The 16,469-nt window shown below is 50.4% G+C and overlaps 1 protein-coding gene across 2 annotated transcripts in view; it reads left to right on the forward strand.

Annotated features, from left to right (window-relative positions):
- Positions 1-16,469, forward strand: part of IQCA1 (IQ motif containing with AAA domain 1) — a 127,193-nt gene that overhangs the window by 79,060 nt on the left and 31,664 nt on the right. For both annotated transcript variants that reach the window (XM_054723463.1, XM_008138430.3), the window contains 5 exons: positions 327-433; positions 582-683; positions 2,750-2,805; positions 4,464-4,546; positions 10,711-10,818. In XM_054723463.1, the coding sequence (XP_054579438.1) occupies positions 327-433; positions 582-683; positions 2,750-2,805; positions 4,464-4,546; positions 10,711-10,818 (456 nt within the window). The remainder of the gene's footprint in view (positions 1-326; positions 434-581; positions 684-2,749; positions 2,806-4,463; positions 4,547-10,710; positions 10,819-16,469) is intronic.

The raw sequence follows: 16,469 nt of genomic DNA on the forward strand, positions 1-16,469 counted from the left end.
GGAGGCCTCTCTGGCCTCTCCCACTCGTGGGAATGGTTATTTCAAGTAATAAAAATTCGGCCCCGCTTTCAGCCCCTTCCTGTATGCCCACTCCTGCCACACGGGCCCATGTCAGCCTTTGAGGTCTTCTGCCCTTGCCAGACCTGGATCCAGACTGGCTGTGCCCGGCCAGCGTTCCTGCTGAGTCACCGGTCCCCGCGGTGAGGTGGGCCCGCCTGACCTGCGTGTAGAAATTAAACGTGTGTTTTCTATTGCTGGAGCTGCTTATCTGTCTTCGTGTTGAAAGAAATGTTCATTTTCCTTTTCTTTGTCCTTCTGGAGCATAGACATGTGGAAGAATAAAGACGAGTCGTTGAATTTCCCCCAGGACTACGATCCAGAAATTATCAAAGAGGAGAAACGGAAGGAGCTGGAGTCGGAGATCCGGGTTCAGGTAGAGCCACAGTGCTGGTGTGCTGCCACCACGCCACTCCCGGCAGCGCGGTGCCGAGTGCCGGGTTCTCCTCATGACCGACCCGGAACCGAGGACACACGAGGCCTGGCAAAGTCACCTGAAAGAGGTGTGTTTTGTATTCTCCTAGGTTGATGAGCTGATGAGACAGGAACTAAAAAACATCAAACTAGCTGTGAACAGAGAAAAGGAACTTCCGGTCAAAACAGGAAAGAAGAAAGGAGGTAAAAATGTGAGTAGTGAATGAGTGTGGGGAGGCACGAGGCCGAGGGCAGATTCCATCCGTGACAAGGAGCCCCTTTCCCAGGCTCCAGTGGCGTGGCCAGGATGCTGCCCGGCCCACCTGGCTGTCCCCTCTGCTTCCCAGGGGAACATGCCTTCCCTCCCTGAATCTGCCTTGTTTCACCGCTTAGCCCTCGGGTTGTGGGGATAAAGTCAACCCCTCACCATTGTGGATTCTGATCGCCCAGGCCCCAGCCATCGGAGGGGAACTAGAGGAGCCAGGGCACGTGCCTCACATGCCCACCCAGCTCTCCCTGTAGGTAGGTCTGTGAGGGTGGGGGCCAGTGGCAATGAGCAGCTGCTTGGGGTGGGGGCAGATCAGATGAACTGCAATTTAAATTGCCACGGATCCTTCTCACAGTGGTTTGGAGTAGCCAGTTGGATCCCAATAATTAAAGTTCCCTTCCTAGGGCCCTGTGAGATCATAGAAAATATATATATTGGTCTCTGCCTGCTTGTGTCAAAGAACTTCCGAAACCCTTGTAAATTTCTGAGTGATAGGAGCACTTGGGACATCTTGTTCTGATGGGCAGCTCTGGGCAGACTCCTGGATGGTTCGGGATGGGAGGTGGTCCCCAGGAGGAGCATCCATGACGAGGAGCCTGGAACTCTCAGCCCACCTCCATTCTCTAGAGGAGGGAGACTGGCCGGAAAGGGGGAGGATCATTGACCGCACCGACGTGAAGAGGCCTCCATAAAAACCCCAGTGCGGGGTTCGGAGAGTTCAGGATGGTGAACAAATCACATGCCAGGGGCATGACGCACCCCAACTTTATGGGGTGACACACCCCAACTTAACCGGGATTCTGCACTCAGGACTCTCCCAGACCTCGCCCCATGTATCTCTCCACCTGGCTATTGGTCTGTATCCTTTACAATGCCCTTTAATAGACATGTGTCCCTGAATTTTGTGAGCCATTCCAACAAATTAATGGAACCCGAGCAGGGCATCGTGGGAAGCTCAGCTTTACAGCCGGTTGGTCTGCAGCATTCTCACCAAGCAACCTCGTAAGAAGTTATTATAGTTCCATGTTGATTTTCTGGCAAGGGGGACATCTACAGGGTCCATTTCCCTGGACAATTCTATTTCTTATTGTAAATTAATCGATTTACATTTATCAGCTGGCAACCCCTTGATGACATCACTGGCCCTGCCTCTCGGGGCCATCTCTCTCTCTCTCTCTCTCTCTCTCTCGTTCCTCTCTTGTTGTAGCACAAAACCTTTTAGGTCATCAGAGTTCTGGAGAAGCCATGGTTATACCTTATTGTACATAAATTATACTGCAATAAAAATAATGAGTGAATGAATGAGGAAATAGGGAGAGAAAGAGTAGAGCGTTAAGTAAGGGCCCGTGGTTAGTCCTGTGTGGCACGGATCATGGGTCGCCTGAGGAGGCCTGAGATAGAAGGGGAAGCAGGAAAGGAGGAGAGAGGCCGGGCTGGAACACTGTGCCTGTGCTGAGGCACCGTAACCTGCTCCTGGGGGCGGGGTGTTCTCCTCGGAATGGAGAGGCGTCGGGCCTGTTATAAAGATCATGTTCTCGGCGCCTCCCCCGCTGTCCCGAGTCTCTGAAGGCAGAGCCCTTTGGGAACCAGAGGTGGACAGTTGCCCGGCCCTGTGGGCTCCTGGTTTGAGACCGGATGCTAACAGAGAGGTGACTGGCTACCAAAGACACGCGTGGCTTGCTCGCCTGCGTGCACGGCCCTCTCACGTGTCAGAGCCCAGAGAAACAGAATCACAATGCCCAGGGCCTGATGGGAATTCGGCCCCATGCGGATTCATGGTGCTGACCTCCCTTTCTGTCCCCCAGGGACGGGTCCACTGGACAGCGTGGGGCTTCGGGGCCAGTTCCTACATTCATGGCGCCAGCCTTCTATCTGCTCCGTGTTTCCCTACCACAGCACTTCTCCCTGGGCCTCCGGCCGCCGCCAGAAACCAGCTCCCTTAGCTGATTTCTAGAGTTAATCTGCTGCCTTGTTTTTCCTAACCTGTTGGATATTTCCATTGTCTTCCAGAAAAATAAGGGGAAGAGAGGGAGAAGGGGGAAGGATAAAGACCTGACGGCTGACAGGTAAGGAGGGCCCTGTTTTGTTGTAAAGCACGTGGCGGGGGGGAGGGGTGGGGGGGGAGGATACCCACAGGGGGATGGGGCACACCTGAGGTCTCAGCCTCCATCTGGCAAAGGGGCCCCTGCTGGCTCCCCACACCCTACGGGTGTCACGGGCACAGTGGGACCTCCGCACCCTGTACAAGGAGCAGCACCTACTGGGGGATGCACAGGAAGATGGGCTCGGAGGGCACATGTGGGCCGTTGCCTCTGAGCTCACGTGACCTTTTTTATGTTTTAAAATTCATGGGGTCCTTAGAAATTGTTTGAACAATAGCATCCTGATCCAACTTTGGAGGAAATATGGAGACACTCTAAGAAATGTCTGTTTCATCAAGTTAATGGAAACCTTACTCCAGTATTTTTATAATAGTTTAAGGCAGTTTTGAAGTTGAAAATGTATTCTATAACAAAAGTCTATTTCACTGGCAATATTCAAATATAGGTTTGTGTTCTTAATATAGAGTTTCGATTATTTTAGAGAATCTTTGATTTCATGTTAATATTTTGTGCATGGTATATGCTTATATTAAATAAGGCATTCAAGCTAAACTGCTACAGTTGATATTTCCTTAACATAGGTCAGATACTGTTATCCCAAAGTCCATCACAATCAAAACGTCCTTCGTTCTCAGCTGAGGGCACACTGTTTTAAATATATTTGGTGGAATAAAATTCCAGTCAATCAAAGGCTGGGGTCATTGGATTAACATTCATTCCATTGGTCTGTGGCTTGAACCTGATATTCTGAAGTCTTTAACTTGGATCCACGCTAACCTGGGTCCTAGAGCAGCCATGGAGCTGTTTACATATCGTCACATTTACAGCTCCTCTGTCTAAAGAAAAAGGAAGGCCCCTGGGAAAGAAAAGGGAAAAGACAAAACACCTCCGAGGATTATGCCAAACAATATTTGAACTTGACCTATCTGAATTCCTGCCAGTCAGGCCCCAGTTAATTTCATTGGGGAGTCTCATTCATCAAGGGGCATAGTACCTCCATGTTTTCCCTCAATTAGTATAAATTACCCGTGTGCTGGCTGTGTGCCCAAGGACCTCTTAGGGAAGTGGTTTTGACATCTGTAAACACTATGGAAAAGTATGATATCCTCCTGAAAGATCATCACGCTCAGAACTTTAGACTGGAATCGTTTCCCCTGTAAGTCTTTTGTTCTTTATACATATTTCCTGTAAACTATTATGCTATTGGCTTCAAAGGAAACATCAATTTCGTGGAGGATTAATGATCTACCACGGCTTGCCGATGCTAATTGAATATATGATAATGGTCCATTGTGTTACTATTTTGGGGTAATTTCTAATTCACATTAGTGCCATCATGAAGACCGATGGAAGGACAGACAGCAGGAGTTAAGCAAGTCCCAGATACCATTCGTATTCCTGGGAAACATCTGCTATATACATGGATGTGTGAATGCATTGTTTTTAAAAAGTCTAATTTATCCCAAAATTGTAGAAATGCCTCAGAAACCCATTTATTTGCACATATACAGACGTCCTTTGAAATAGATCTGGTTAAAGTTCTCTGCAGATGTGATGATTAGTGGAAGTACTGCTGCCTCTGCGCATGTGCCCGTGAAACCGACAGTCTGCTCCCTTCCCAGAACCATCGAGTCTCTGTACAAGGAACTGGTGGAAGAAGGGCTCCTGGTCCAGACCCTGAAAGTCAACCTCTCCGACTACATCGGTAAAGCGCACGGCGCGGAACGCACGCATGCGGCCCCCGGGTCACCCCTTGGGTGTTGAGTCCCCGGGAGCTGAAAGTATGTTCCATTTGTGTTTTTGTCCAACTCCCGACCTGGCCCACTGTGGCTCGCGGTGTTTGTTGGATTTGAATTGATTTGAATTCACTCCGCTGTGAACTAATGGGTCCAGCTCTCGCCCCTGACGTGGCAGAGGCAGGTTTTCAAACCCAGTGGCGAGGTTCCCCGGGGCATTCTTTCTGGTAGAAGCTGAATCGAGGACGTGAGGACACGGAGACGTGTTCATGCGTTCATGGCTAAACGAGTGCTGAGGGGACGGCACCTGGTGCTCCCACACTCAGTCCTCCCGGGAGGACCCTTCCAGAAGGGCCGCCACAGGCGGAGTCGGGAGGAAGGTAGGGGGACATTTGCCCTCACCAATTCAACTACTGTTTTTTCCTTAATTTTTAAAAAAACGTGATGACCTGAAAACAAAGGAAAAACTTAAAGACGCTACACAATCCCACCCCCTGATGCGGACGTCACTTTCAGTGTCAGGTGTCCACAGCAGACGAGGAAATTCTCCTACATAACCGCCGACGGATGGTCACGCTCAGAAAACTTAGCATTGCGCCGGCCGGTGAGGCTGGGTGGTTAGAGAATCGGCCCGAGCACTGAAGGGTCTGGCTTTGATGCCGTTCAAGGGCTTGTACCTCAGTTGCAGGTCCGGTCCCCAGCCCTGGTTGGGGGGCGTGTGGGAGGCAACCAATAAATGTGTCTCTCTTACATCGATGTTTCTCTCTCTGTCTCTCCCTTCCTACCTTTCACTCTCGAAAATCAATGGAAAAAATACCTTCAGGTGAGGAGTAACAAAAAAAAATTAACATGAATATGATAATATGATACTGTCAGTTACTATCTAGTTACTAATCCATTTCACCAGCAGTCCCATATCCTGTAGACTTGTCTGTCTTTTTCAGTCCAAACTCCAGTCCAGGATCAGGGACGGGCTGGTGCTCCCTTTTCAGTCTCCTTTCACTCCTTCAACCCAGGCCAATTTCCAGCATTTTCCAGTCTTTCACTGAATTACCTTTTTAAACAGTCGGAACTGTTTCGCAGGCTGCCCTTCGACTGAATTGGTTTGATGTTTTCTTAGGACTTAATTCACGTGAGACACATGTAACAGGAAAGCTGCCCAGGTGACGCTGTGACCTTCTCGGCAGTTCACATCGGGGTCACACACGGGACACTTTGTCCCTCCCCGGTGATGAGTGTAATCACTGGCCAATGAGCTGTTCCCCAGGTGTCCCCCTGTAAAGCTTCATGTTCCACTCGTTCACTAACGGATAACGGGGGGGGGGGGTGGCTACGTTGAGGCTGTGGAGAGTCTGCTCCTCCCCGTCTTTAAGGTGTCTGCCTCCACTGCGGAGTTCTGCTGCACCGGCTGTTGCCGTGGTGGCTGCCAGGTGGCGGTGATCTGTGTCTAGCACCCCTTCTACGTTTATTGGGTTCTGTTCTTCTAGGACAGCGGTCGGCAAACTCACTAGTCAACAGAGCCAAATACCAACAGGACAACGATTGAAGTTTCTTTTGAGAGCCAAATTTTTTAAACTTAAACTTCTTCTAACGCCACTTCTTCAAAATAGACTCGCCCAGGCCGTGGTATTTTGTGGAAGAGCCACACTCAAGAGGCCAAAGAGCCGCATGTGGCTCGCGAGCCGCAGTTTGCCGACCATGGTTCTAGGAAGAAACCTCCCTGTAAAGTTGTGGTATCCGTGTAGACACATGGATTCTCTCTTTTTTAAATAGTGTTAGAATTCAATTCCGTCTTATTCATATGTTTCCAATGGCCCAATTGGGTCTGTGGGAGCAAGAAGGCTGATGTTGCCCTTTGATTAAAAAAAAAAAAAAAAAAAAAAGATCGCCGAAACTGGTTTGGCTCAGTGGATAGAGCGTCGGCCTGCAGACTCAAGGGTCCCAGGTTCAATTCCGGTCAAGGGCATGTACCTTGGTTGCAGCTGATCGATGTTTCTAACTCTCTGTCCCTCTCTCTTCCTCTCTGTAAAAAAATCAATAAAATATATTAAATTAAAAAAAAAAAAAAGATCACTTTAATCCCCTTGAAAGAAAGTCACATTGCCTTCCTGAGGCCGTGGAGGAGCATCCATAGTTCCTAATAGTGTAAGAATTTTACCAGGGTATATTGGAATATATGTTAGGTTTCTGTTTATGTTATGTGTTTCTTGTTCAAGTACTAAAAGGTTTTTTGCCAGACTCCCTTGATTTTGTTAATTCTGTGCCTATGAAAAAAATGACATTTATAAAATATATTTTAATTGATTTCAGAGAGGGAGGGAGAAAGAGATAGAAACATCAATGATGAGAGAGAATCATCGATTGGCTACCTCCTGCATGCCCCCTACTGGGGATCAAGCCCGCAACCTGAGCATGTGCCCTTGACTGGAATTGAACCTGGGACCCTTCAGTCTGCAGGCCGACACTCTATCCACTGAGCCAAACCAGCTAGGGCAAAAACTGATATTTTTAACAGAACTCTGGACTTGAGGTTGGGATTGTGAGTCCTCTCCTCCTTGCCTGCTTCCTCCTTCACATCACATCTGTTTTGTTCTCCATTGAATTTCTAGTGTTTGGTACAGTACCTGGCACATGGTAGAGTCTCAGAAAAATAGTGGACCTGTTTCTCATCTTATTAATTTCTTACCTATTGGACTTTCTCAGTGATCTCTGTCCACTTCCAGACAGCATCCTTCAGATGCCCAAGGTCAGAGTGAAGAGGGTCAGCCACTGAGGAGTAGCCTCCAATGAAAATGACCCAGTCTGACCAAGTTCTTCAAATTGCCACCAGGGATGTCTCCCTGTGGTCTTTTCCACATTTTCCTTATTTTTTTTTCCCCAGTTAAGACCCTTAGCTTGAAAGATGGCAGAGGATCTTCCCTAATCCCCTCATAAAAATACACATGGCAACTGGATCACAAAAATAAAAACCTGTGGGCAACATTTACACTAAAACTAAATGCCAAGATTTCCCCTCAGATCTCAAAGTACAAGCCATCGGGGACAGGGAACAGAAGGACTCCAAATTAACGGCAAGCACTCACTGGAATGCACAGCAGGAGTGGGGAGGGCTTTGCCCACCTCAATAGCAGATGAGTGCAAAGGGGTAAAATAGGAGAGTACGTAGCAGCTAGAGCAAGCATGTCAAACTCACGGCCCACGGGCCGCATGCCTCATTTATTTGGCACATGTTAGCCTTTGAGTTTGACATGCTTGGGCTAGAGCAATCCAACCTCTATTCACTCAGTACCTGGTATGTTTGTTAGAATGTCTTTAAAAGTGACCTACCACAACTCCCTTCCAAGATGGCCTTATACTGATAAGAAACTCTTGGTACTAGAATTACAATTGAACAGGACCAGGCCAATAGAGATAAAAGAGAAGGCCCAGAAAAATTGGGGAAGGGACACAGGACAAGGACATCTGAAAAAGCAAGCTACCATACTTCTAACATAAATGAAAACAGCAGAAAGGGAGGCTCTGTGAAACATTAAAAGCTACCCTGAACTCTCTTTTAATCATATATTTAAGCAACGGGAAATGTTCACAATAAAAGCTTATGCAACCTTTCTATAAAAAAGAAAGAACAGAAACAAATTTATATCACAAAAAGACAGATCGATAAAGTAGACATATCTGGCACCTACTCTTTCAAACCAAGTGAATGTAGAAATTAAGAAAATTATAGATGATATGTAAGAATGTATAAAATAGAAGTAGAAAAACTCAGAAATTAGTTGACAAAACTCGAGGAATATTAATGATAAAGGGAAAGTTTGTTTTAGAAAAACACTAAATTATAATGGATAAAGTCAACAAATAATGCTTTAAGAGAAATAAAGTGTGAAAGACAAAAATTTTTTTGAAAATTGGAAGTGAAGAGCAAGATTAACCTTTTGCACTCAGATGTCAAGTGCAAATTACTCTTTGAATGTATCAATAATTTGAAATATAAAAAAATCCAAATAGCCAAAACCGGTTTGGCTCAGTGGATAGAGCGTCAGCCTGCGGACTGAAAGGTCCCAGGTTCGATTCCGGTCAAGGGCATGTACCTTGGTTGTGGGCACATCCCCAGTAGGGGGTGTGCAGGAGGCAGCTGATCCATGTTTCTCTCTCATTGATGTTTCTAGCTTTCTATCCCTCTCCCTTCCTCTCTGTAAAAAATCAATAAAATATATTTTTTTAAAAAAAATCCAAATAAATAAGTTTGTATGAAAAGAAACTCCAGTTTTTTATTCTACTGCCGTGCTTTGTAAAATCGGGGGTATTTTAGAAATTAAATCCCGAGTAGAATAAAGGAATCGAGAAAAAAGCAAGTGAGTGCAAAGGGTTAAAAGGGTTCAAAAGAAAGTAACAAATACTAAAGATAGGCAAAGAAGATCCAACATACGGATAATAACGTCCTGAAAAAGAAAGCTAGAATGAACAGAACAAATGCCAAGAGTTATTATTCATGAAAAGCTTCCTAAAACAGAAATGCAAACCACATGGGGGTTAGGACTTCAACCTAGGAAGGTTAAGGGGACACAATTTAACCCATCCTAGAGTCCCTGTTTCTCCTCCTTCCGTGGCACTAGGTCTCCTTGCCCTTTTCATGCCCTCTACTTCAAGTCCACACCTCCATTTCCTTCTCCTCCCCATGGAGGAGCTGGCATCTAAGTCCTGGCTGAGCAGGTGACATAGGCATGTGGCTCCCATGCTGGGTGACTGCCAACGTGGTCATATACTTTCAGAATGCATCTCATCACTTGGCAGATGGCCCCGAGTCGTCGTGTCCTCCACTCTGTCAGAACCCACAGCCGCTAATTCAGCCTAAGTGAATTATCTGTCTAAATGAAATCTGTTTATGCTAGAAAACATGGTGCATTGGATATTAGTGTGGATTTACTTAAGCAGGGACATGGGGGTCACTTTCACGTCACCTCTCATGTCATGTTTACAGTAACGAGGGCTGGACTTAACGACACTGCAGGCTCTCTCCCAATCCCTGTGGCGGCTAATTTAACCACTGTTCTGTTTATTACCTGCTCATTAAAAGGCTCGGGGTCAGAAGCAGAAACTTCCGTTATCGCTCATCTCCCCACCGGCACACCCGTCCTTGTGTCTTTACCAAGGACTTTATTTTTTCATGTGGAGGCTTTGCGAGGCTGCCCTCCACAACAAAATAGCAAGCGTCATCTGGTGTTTGACTCCATTCTCTTAGCAATGGAAAATGCTTTAAAGGTTTTGATATTTTCAATATTTCATATGCACACAAGCACATTTTTTCAGTATTTTTCTATACACACATAAATGTATACTTGTCGTACATATATAATATTGAAAGCTAGGCGAGATCTGAACTTGGTACAGAAAGACTCAGAAGAAATGATCATGTAGTGTTTTTACTTCAGATTCCGCTACAAATCAAGACTCTATGAGCATGTCAGGGTCCGTCCTCCACAAATGAGACCGCCAAGCTCATTTTCGTGGTGACCTTCTCTAGATTAGTTGGAAAATAACACTTCAGATTTATGACTCGTCACAATTAAGCCCTTTGATGCCTTCTAATTAAACCTGTAAAGATTTATTTCGATCTTATTCCTTTGGCAATCCTTTAAACATGTAAATGAATATTACCCTCAAAAAGAGATGTTTCTATTTATCCTCAATTAGACTCGTGTCCTTCCTTTCAAATGAGTGTGTTTCAGAGTCAGATTTGCACCGCTCCAGTACGCATTTCACCTGGCGATCTGTGTGTGCAGACGTCAGGATCTCCTGGAGTATAAATTAAACAAAACCTGTATCTTTTAGTCTCCTGTGTACATCCCTCATTTTAGAACATCATTCCTCTTCACAAGCCCAATATTCAGAGGTTACTTTTTTTTTAATATGAAGAGGTTAGTGTCACAGTCAACACATAGCTCAGTTACTACCCCAGTGTGCTTTTGCGGCTAGACAGTTCTTCGAGCCTTTCTCTGAGAAAACATGTCCTTCAGACTGACCCTCCATCATGGATTGTATTTGCTCAGAAACGTTCAATTTGCATCAAGTGCTAAAATCCCCAGGTCAAACCAGCAGTTCCCGCTCATTTGTCCTCTGTTTCTTTCCCCAGGTGAGTACAGCTACCTGGGGGCCACTCTTCGCCGGTTCTCCATAGAGCCCATGCCTTCCCTCCTGGATGTCAGACAGCTCATCGCACTGTATGGGATCCTGCCACTAGGTAAAGACCCCACAAGCCTGTTGGGACTGTACGAGAGGCCGACGCTCCACCTGCTGGCTTTGACCATGTCTCCCGTTGTCACCACCGTGCACTGAGGCTTAACTCTTCCTCCTGAGTTCTGAGTGAGGATAGTTCCATCGCGATGGTGTATCCCGGGGCACCCTGAAAGGCACTCCCGGGAAGGTCTTGTGGGCGATCATCTGGGGAGATAACAGCCAAAGCAGGCACCTGCAATTAAAGTGCCTCGGATTAGGCAAAGGGCCCAGGTTCCGCTTGCCTTACACACAGGCTTCTGTGAGTAGGTCCCTAAGAGAGTCGGTCACGGTGTGTTGCGTGAATCCAAGGGACGAGGCTCTGCCAGGTGTCACTGCTGAGTGGGACCCAGTCACGGCTGTTCAGACACAGGGACCTGAGTTCTACGGTGTGTGCGGAGGTGTCGGAAAGGCAGGGCTCTCTGTGACAGAAAGATATAATGCTGCTGCTGCTGTTCACTGCTGTTTTTGTTTTTTTACTTTAATATGTGTATGGCCTGAGTTGACGGGGGGTAGGGGCAGGGACCCAGCTAGGCTGTTCTCCCACCACCACTCTGAAATAGAGATCATTTCTTGATTATTTAATTTGTTTTATTTTTTAAACGAGAGGCCCAGTGCACAGATTTGTGCACCAGTGGGGTCCCTCGGCCTGGCCTGCAGCTCTCCGACATCCCCCCAGGGGTCCCGAATTAGGATTGAGAAAGGGTGCAGGCCAGGCTGAAGGACCCCACCATTGCACAGTTGGGGCTGGGGAGGGACCACGGGAGGGCTCCAGGGAGTGTCCAGCCCATCTCACCCAGTCCCGATTGGCCAGACCCCAGCAGCAAGCTAACCTACCAGTCAGATCGTCTGCCCCCTGGTAATCAGTGCGTGTCATAGCTACTGGTCAAATGGTTGAACGGTTGCTTAGGCTTTTATATATATATATTTTTTTAATTGATTTCTGAGAGGAAGAGAGCGGGCAAGAGAGTGAGAAACATCAATGATGAGAGAGAATCATGATTTGGCTGACTCCTACACACCCCCTACCAGGGATCGATCCTGCAACCCGACATGTGCCCTGACTGGAATTGAACGGTGATACTCTAGGTCGACACTCAACCACTGAACCACATCGGCCAGGCAATTTGCTTTAAAATGAGATGAGAGTGGTTTGAGCACTTAGAATATTGTTCTACTTTGACTTACGTGAGAACTTAAACCTATTGGCAAGAAATAGTGCATTCCTCTTTTAACTGAATGTCAGAAGTAGTAAATGGAATTTGGGGTTGACGCAGATAAAATATATATAACATAAACAAGTAGACAATACCTGGGATCAACACAGTAAGGACATAATATCTGTGGGTCCTTGTAAGTGAAATAAATACGTTAGTCCTCAGACGTCATCACAGTGTCAGGAAGGCACTGGAGCTGAGAGACCAGGAGTTGGCAGACTTTTACGGAAACTCCTAACAAAGGGGACGAGGGTGTATTTGCATCCTCAGCTCCTGGTGCAGGTGACGGGCGTTGTCAGTGAGGAACTGACACCCCGTCAGGCTGCTGACCTCGCTGGGCCCAAGGCTGGCCGACGTCTTTCTCATGATGGGCGTGTGTTTGTGTGTGTGCATGTGTATGCAGTGCACAACTAAGGCCAGAGAGAAATGTGTTCACGTCTGCCTTCCCAGCGCTCCATCTAAATTCCAGCATCTAAAATAATGTCAAGACACAAAAAGGAATGTGTTTGTTGGCCTGGACCCCTCAGGTCACCACTGCCAGGACTGACCAACCCGGCCACTGGGCAGAGGGCACTGAGGACCCAGGTGGATGCCACTGTCCACGCCTGGCCTCCAGCACCGGCTCTGGTGGCCTCCGGACAGGGCTCCCGGGACCAGGTCTGAGCTTTCAGCCTCCCACTCAGGACGCACCTGCCCCGCATCCACCCTCCCTCCTGGAAATGTCACCTTCCCGGAGCAGGAGGGGAAGAGGAAGGGAGGAGGGCGCCCTCGGAGCAGGAGCAGCCGGCACAGCCTGCGGAAGTTTCAGGGAATTGAGTCGCTTCCCGGCAGGAGCGTCAGGTGGCCGTGGCGGTGGACCGCTTTTCCAGTCCGGCCGCCAGGAGCTCAGCGTCAGGAAGCAGCAGAGCTGGCTCAGCGCGTGGAACGCTGGCCCCGTGTCTCCAATCCTCCGAAAACCGAAAAGCCTGGGAATTCGTTCTGTCTCTGTATAATTCTCCGTATTTTTTTTAAATTGTCACTGAAAGGTGAGATGGGCAGGAGGAGCCATAGACACTGTGGCAGGTGTGTCCCTGCCCCGCTCCCGGCCGGTCAGCGGTTCCGAGGTCAGCGAGGCCCCGGGTGCAGAGGCCTTCCCAGACCCCCCTCCTTCCCTCTCTGAGCGACCTTGGTGCCCACCCCTTCCTCCTGGAAAGTCCATGTCCTGGAGTAAGTGCGCACCTCCTCCTAGGTCTCCCACACCCTGCCCCCTCCCTCCCTCAGCACTCTTCCGCCACCCCTCCCAGGACCCCTCCCGCCTCACCTCAGCCAGCACCCTGGGCTAACCTGCAACCCCGGCCACCTTCCAGGGCCCCGGCAGCTGGCATCCGTCTCCCTCCCCACGTCCTCACTGCCCTGCACGGCACCAGTCAGAATTATCCGCTGCTCCCCCAGTACCCGCCTGACTCCCACGCCAGGCCTGCGTCCCCCTCACTCAGACTCTTCCCACCCGTCCCCTTCACTACGCGTTCCAGTTCTACCTGTGCTTCAGAGGCCAGCTCAGACGCCACCTCCTCCTGGAAGCCCGCCTGAGCCACCCCATCCAGCCACCCAGCCACCCCCAAGTTAAATGTTGTTTCTTCTCTGAACTTTCTGTGGCTCTCGGGGGTCTCAGCACCCTTTGCCTTCCATTCTAGTCATGTCCACTCAGCTTTAATATGTTTTTTACAGCAATTTCTGACTCTTTTCACATTGGAACCCCACAGGCTTCCAGCTGGGACCAGGGCCCAAGCAGCCCTCCATGCCCAGCTGCTGAGAAGACCCCACGAATGGGCGCGCTCTCCGGTGGTGGAAAGCAGGGTCTCCACCCCTCACAGATAAAGCAGGCCTGCTTAATGTCATTTTAAAGAGAGCTTCTCAAAGCGACACCCTAGTTTCTGTGGAGGATGTTAGGTAACCACAAAAACTGTCTCCAGAGAGAAACCAAGATGGCGGCATAGGTTAAACACCTAACCTGCAGCCGGGCACAACAATTTCAAAAATACAACTAGAGGTCAGAACGGACATCGTCCAGAACCACAGGAGAGCTGGCGGACTGAAATGCCCACAGCTGGGGGGAAGGAGAAGGCCACGGGGACAGTCGGGGAAGCCGTAAAAGCCTGAGGTATGGAGAAACGGGCAGAGACACGAGCACACGCGCCTGCGGGGAGGATGGAACCGGAGAGGAGGGGGCGGCTGATGACCTGGCCGGAGTTCACTGGCAGGAAGGAGATAAAGGCTCCGGAGTGCGCTGAGCACCGGCTCCGATTGCACTGAACCCCATTCCGGGCGAAACCCTGGGAAACTCACTCACTTTCGCAACTCCGCCGCCCCCGCAGGCCGCCCGGCCCGGGACGCTGGGGACGCCACCACAGCGGCGGCGCCCGGAGCCCGGCGGCCTCCCAGCACCCGTCCCCGCCGTGCAGCCCCCGCGCGCCTGGTGCCGTGGGCCGCGCGCCCCGCACACCGGACGGAGGCCCGGGCGCCCTCTCCGTGCACCTCCCGGCGGCGCTAGACTTCAGTAGAGTTGACTGAATTCAAGGGATTAAGAAGTATAAATTGGGGGGACGCCGCGGCGGCGACGTCCGGAACACGGCGATGGCGGTGCCTGGAGCTCGGCGGCCGCCCAGCGCCCGTCCCAGCCGCGCGGCCCTCACGCGCCTGGTTTCGCGGGACGCGCGCACCGCGCACCGGACGGAGGCCCGGGCGCCCTTTCCGTGCACCTCCCGGCGGCGCTAGACTTCAGTAAAGTTGACTGAAATGAAGGGATTAAGAAGTACAAATTGAGAAGTTTGAAAAAGATGGCGGCGGAGGTTAAAGGCTGTTCTGTTGCCTCGCACCCAGCGAAATCGGAGGGGATGAGGTGTGGAGGTGCGTGGGTCTGGCTGGTGGCGGGGGAAAGGGGCTTTTGTTCCAAACCTAAGGGAGATTAGCTCTCCATCACCCTGAAACCCATCTTCTGGCGAACCCCGGGAGACCCAGATGCCTGCGGGGAGAGGCGGGACTCTTGCAGAGGTGCGCCCAGCAATCAGTGTTTGCTGCGCTGGAGTGCGGAACGAGGGGACTTAGATACGTGGAAGGCAGAAGGACCAGACTCACAGCCATCGAGGCTCGCCGCACCATGGCCTGTTGGCGCCCTGAGACCCCGCCCCGCCCTGGGACCCGCCCCGCACGTCTTGAGGACCTGCCCCGCAAGTCTTGCAGGCACACCTGCGCCCCAAGCAACGGCTTATGCATGTGGGTGGACTGCCCTCTGGCAGCGGACCAGATGATCTGCTGTTCTAGTCGGACTGCTCCAGGGCCACTCAGACAGGAGGAAGAAACTACAGTTTTTGCTGTAATCCTTGCTGAGTGCCTAAGGCAGTAGCTGATCTACACCCCATTGGAGACCCAGAAACGAGGGCATCTAGTGGTCTGTGGGAGATGACACCAGATTTCAACCACGTGCATAAGGGACACATTCAACGGGAATATTCAGTGAGCGCCAAAGCTTTGCTGCACCAAGACCCGGCCCATAAACGTGTCTCCTGCACAGCAACTCTTCCTTTATAGACAAAGAGAGCCCCCCCAGTGACACCAACAACAATCAAGACTTAACTATACAAAGGAGGACCAAGATGGAGGCATAGGGCGGAAGCCTGATTGTTGCCTACCACAACAACTTTGAGACCACGACAAGAGAGCAGAGCAGACACCATCCAAGACCACCATAGGGCTGGCTGAGTAGATGCTCTACAACTAGAATAAAAGAGGGGGATGTGGGATGATGCTGATGCCGGTGACCCAAAGACCACACTTTAAGAACTACAGCTCAGGCGACACAAAAGAACTATGGCTCAGGCGATACAACAGCGGCCTGGAACGTGCTCGGCGCAGTTCCCCCGGCGGTCTCCGGCTGAGGGGACGGCTCCACTGGCAGCCAAGCACGGACAGACGAGCCCCTATGAGACATGGGGTGGGAGACTCCGCGCTTGCTGACCTCTGAGTCCGTCAAGAATCTCAACGCCCCGGAAGCGGCCAGGTGCGCATGCTCGGCGACCGGCCACCGATGCAGACCCAAGGGCCGACACAGCAACGCCAGACTGGCCCACCGCCATGCACCGGGTGCACCGGAGCTTCGCCGTGCCGCCACCTGACGAGTTCTGCAGCAGCCATACTGGAGCTCCGGAAGGATGGCCAGGGGAATTGCTGAGGGGGGATTGACCGGCAGGAATTGGGATAGGGAAGACGGGGCCCCGCTGAGACCCGGGTGCGGGCGGGGTTGCGCGCCTCTGGGCTCGGGTGTGGTCACACGCCTCTGGGTATAAGTGAGGCCTCACGTCCCTGGGTCTAGGTGAGGCCACATGCCCCTGGGTCCAGGTGAGGCCGGACTCCGGGTCCGGGTGAG

The sequence above is a fragment of the Eptesicus fuscus genome, chromosome 11 (genome assembly GCF_027574615.1).
Source record: "Eptesicus fuscus isolate TK198812 chromosome 11, DD_ASM_mEF_20220401, whole genome shotgun sequence".
Taxonomy (NCBI): Eukaryota; Metazoa; Chordata; class Mammalia; order Chiroptera; family Vespertilionidae; genus Eptesicus; species Eptesicus fuscus.